Raw genomic sequence first — 3,909 nt, forward strand, 5'->3', positions numbered from 1 at the left:
GCAACATGACCATGTAATGGTCACAATGCGAAGACGATTGGGCTCAAAGAATTTTTGTTTTCTGTTTTTAAATTTTTGGAAAAATGAAATAAGTTTTTATTTTCAGTTTTCATTAGAAAGTTTAGAAAAATCATTTAGTTAAAACTTATTCATTTATCATTTTTGGTTTTAGAAAATTAGAGAGCGTGTTTATATGTGTATTTTTATAATCGGTTTCCGTTTTTAGAAAACACTGGTGGTGTAGGTGGTGGTAGCAATGGGGGTGGTGATGGTGATGATGTTGCCAACAGTGGTGGTGGTGGTGGGGTAGCGTGAGGTGGTGGTAGTGGTGGACGTAGTGGTGGTAGTGGGGTAGGGGTGGGGGTGGGGATGGTGGTGGCGACGGTAGTAGGTAAGGTGGAATGGTGGTGATGGCAGCGATGGTGGTGACAACGACAATGATGGACTAGTAGTGGTGGTAGTAATGGTGGTGATGGTGGTCAGTGATTGCAGTAATGATGGTGGTGGGTGGGTGTAGGGATGAGAGTGGGTCCAAACTCGGACCAGTAGACTCGGACCCAGAAAACTCGGGAACCGGTTAATGAGGTTTTGTAGGACCGGAAAGCCGGATCGGTATATAGGAACCAGTTATGGGTAAGGTACCAGGTAAAGTGGGTCTAGAACTGGAAAATCCGGAAACATTAAAGTGGGTCAGGTGGAACCGGGTAAAGTGAGTCTAGAACCGGAAAACCCGAGAAATCCGGAATTTTTTGGTAATTAATTAGTGGTTGAACTTTGAAAATTTTCATTTTTGATATCCCAACTTCGGGGGACTGTAAGTCATTGAATATTAAACCAAAAATGACAACATTTTAGTCTAAATCCATGTACAAACTCTAAACTACACGTTGCAACAAATCTCATAATAATCCGACTTCAAACAAATTAGATATGCATTTTTAAAACTTTACAAAATATAAAAATAAAGCTGAAAAACAGAAAATTCACAGTTTTGATATCCCGATTTTGGGGGATTGTAAGTCAATGAATGTGATATTAAAAATGACAAAATTATAATCTAAAATCATGTACAAACTCTAAACTACACATTGCAAAAAATCTCATAATAATCCGACTTCAAACGAATTAGATATGCATTTTTAAAATTTCACAAAATATAAAAATATAGCTGAAAATCCGAAAATTCACAGCTTTGATATCTCGACTTTGGGGGACTGTAAGTCAGTGAATATGAAACGAAAAATGACAAAATTATAGTCTAAAATCATGTACAAAATCTAGACTACACTTTGGAAAAAAGCACATGGTCTTCTGAATTCAAACGAATTAGATATGCATGTTTTAAAACATTCACATAATACAAAAAAAGAGTAAATTACACGCATGGTCCTTATGGTTTAGGGTAATTTCCATGTTTAGTCTCTAACTTATTTTTTAACTCGGAAGGTCCCTACTCTTTGTTTTTGTTGTGCACTTGGTCCCTATCCTACCTAAAAGACTATTTTACCCTTGATTTTTTAATTTATTTAAATAAACACACACCCCAACCCCATCTCCACCTCACCATACCTTACCTTACCTAGCCCATCTTATTTAAATAAATTAAAAAATCAAGAGCAAAATAGTCTTTTTAGGTAAGACAGGGACCAAACGCTCAATAATAACAAATAGTAGGGACATTCCGAGTTTAAAAAATAAGTTAGAGACCAAACGTGCAAATTACCCCAAACCATAAGGACCATTCGTATAACTTACTCTACAAAAAACAAATCTGAAAAACATAAAATGTCCAACTTTGATATCCCGATTTGAAGGACTGTAAGTCAATCGATATTAACTCAAAAATAACAAAATTATAGTCTGAAATCATGTAGAAACTATGAACTACATTCTGGAAAAAATTCATGCCAATCCGACTTCAAGCTAATGAAATACACATGTTTTAAACTTTTCATAGATACCGGTTCCGGCCCCTAAAATCGGTTTCGGTTCTGAACACGGTTTACCCAAACCCAAAGGATTATCAGTCTTCTAAAATTTTTAAATTTTTTTTCAAAAAACAAATCATTTTTTTTAACTAAACACAACCTAAATATCTCTAAATATTATTAAAAGAGAACCTTAAATTTCAATCCTTAATTTTTTAACCTTGGACTGACATCATCCTTGTTACTCAAACCCCGTGTAACCTTGGACTAACATCATCCTTGTTACTCAAACACCGTTACACGACTTCTCTCTTCTTTTCTTCGTCATCTACCTTCTTTCTCTCTCAATTGTAACCTAATCATTCTTTTTTTACTTCAATCGTGCCAGAAAACTTATCCCTAATGGATGTCCAGACTCCAAAATCAAGGTAACTAAAGTAATTTTCAATGTCGTTCATGGATTTAATCTATCTCTTACATTTATCAATGTATCACAATTCCAGTTTTTCATCATATTCTAATCGTCTATAATGTAGTAAACTTCTTTGTTGTTTTTTTGAATTTCAAATGTTTCCTGTGTGAATCCCATTTTGTATGACGATTTCGTGATGTTTTCTTCTTTGATTACCGAACAATTTTAACTGATGCTGTTCTTCCGTGATAATTTCAGTACGAAGACGTCATCTGAAGGTTCTCGGAAAAACTCTCCTCGATTAATTTCTTCAGACACAAGCCAAAGGAACTCGAGTCGAATCGCACGCCAACTAAAGACCACTATATTGGAATCTAGCTCGTCCTCTCTCAATCAATCAACCATTAGCACACCAAAAAGTACAAGTCCTGTAATCGCTACTCACAAGTCGCCCATAAGCCTCATTTCTGAGGTAAATTGAACTACGAATCGTGTAAAACTATATTAATGTATTCGGGAATTGATAAATTCACGGAAGAGAGTTCAATATTGTTCGTTTTAATCTACTGAAGAAATGTCCAGTGAGAGTTGCAGAGCTTGAAACGCAAATTTCTCAGCTTCAAGATGATTTGAAGACTGTTAAGGATCAATTAGTTTCATCATAATCATGGAAAGATCAAGCGAAACAAAGATAAAGAGCCTCTTCATGCTGTTTTTGAATCAATAATTCGGAGGATTCTTGCCTGTTTACAATTTTATGATTCTTTCCTGTTTACAATTTTATATGATTCTTCTGTACTATTAATCTCTTCTCCAAGGTAACACAAGTAATCATTCACATTCTAATTCAACTTTTTTTTTTTTTTTTCTTTTTTCTGAAACATTCTAATTGAAATTTAATCCTTCAGTAAATTGGTTCAAAGGATGTTTGGATGCCTTTGGATGCGAATTTCAGAAGTGATTATGTGATATTCAAGATGGAATGATTGTGTTTGATGACTTGGGGTTCAGACAAATTCTGTAACTGTAACTGTAACTGTAACTGGTTCTTTTGTTTTTCTGTGCAATTATATGAAGTCATTTGATTTGATTTATTATTCGATGAAATTTATCTCATTATGTTGGTCAAATCGTTCATTATATATGGTTTTCTTATACCTATTATCTATCACGCCAATAACTACATTTGAAGGATTACTTCAGACACTAGAATTCTTAATCTATGTTGTAGCTTGAATCAATTTAGGACAAGTCGTTTAATTGATTTTTTTTCGTTTAAGAGCTGAAACACGGATAGAGAAGCACTTTAATGACAAAGATGAAGTCTATTGTTGTTTTTGAATCAATAATTCAGAGGAATATGGCAAGAAGGCATGCAGGCACATAAATTATAACTTCAATTTCAACTTCAAGTTTGATCCAGATCCTCTATCAAAACTGTGAAACTCTGTAATGGCTTTTCAAGAATTTGGCCTTTAAAAAAATGAAATAAGACTTTATTAACTAATCAAACGCTTGATGGCAATTTAACTTGTATAAAGTTTTATTTGGAAAGTATTATATTCATAT

At 34.1% G+C, this 3,909-nt stretch overlaps 1 protein-coding gene across 2 annotated transcripts; it reads left to right on the forward strand.

The window, feature by feature from the left end:
- The first annotated feature begins 2,198 nt into the window (after positions 1–2,198).
- On the forward strand, positions 2,199–3,407 carry LOC111893667 (uncharacterized). 2 transcript variants are annotated; one of them, XR_002850929.3, is made up of 3 exons: positions 2,199–2,356; positions 2,599–3,158; positions 3,249–3,407. XR_002850929.3 is itself a non-coding variant. In XM_023889738.3 (3 exons), the coding sequence occupies exons 1-3, from the start codon at positions 2,331–2,333 to the stop codon at positions 2,971–2,973; spliced, it is 279 nt and encodes a 92-aa protein (XP_023745506.1). In that variant the 5' UTR covers positions 2,200–2,330; the 3' UTR covers positions 2,974–3,407. The 2 variants fall into 2 exon arrangements, 1 of the variants encoding a protein (XP_023745506.1); XM_023889738.3 differs by having other exon boundaries at positions 2,200–2,356; positions 2,599–2,812; positions 2,935–3,407.
- The last annotated feature ends 502 nt before the right edge of the window (positions 3,408–3,909 follow it).

The sequence above is a fragment of the Lactuca sativa genome, chromosome 8 (genome assembly GCF_002870075.4).
Source record: "Lactuca sativa cultivar Salinas chromosome 8, Lsat_Salinas_v11, whole genome shotgun sequence".
In the NCBI taxonomy this organism is placed as follows: Eukaryota; Viridiplantae; Streptophyta; class Magnoliopsida; order Asterales; family Asteraceae; genus Lactuca; species Lactuca sativa.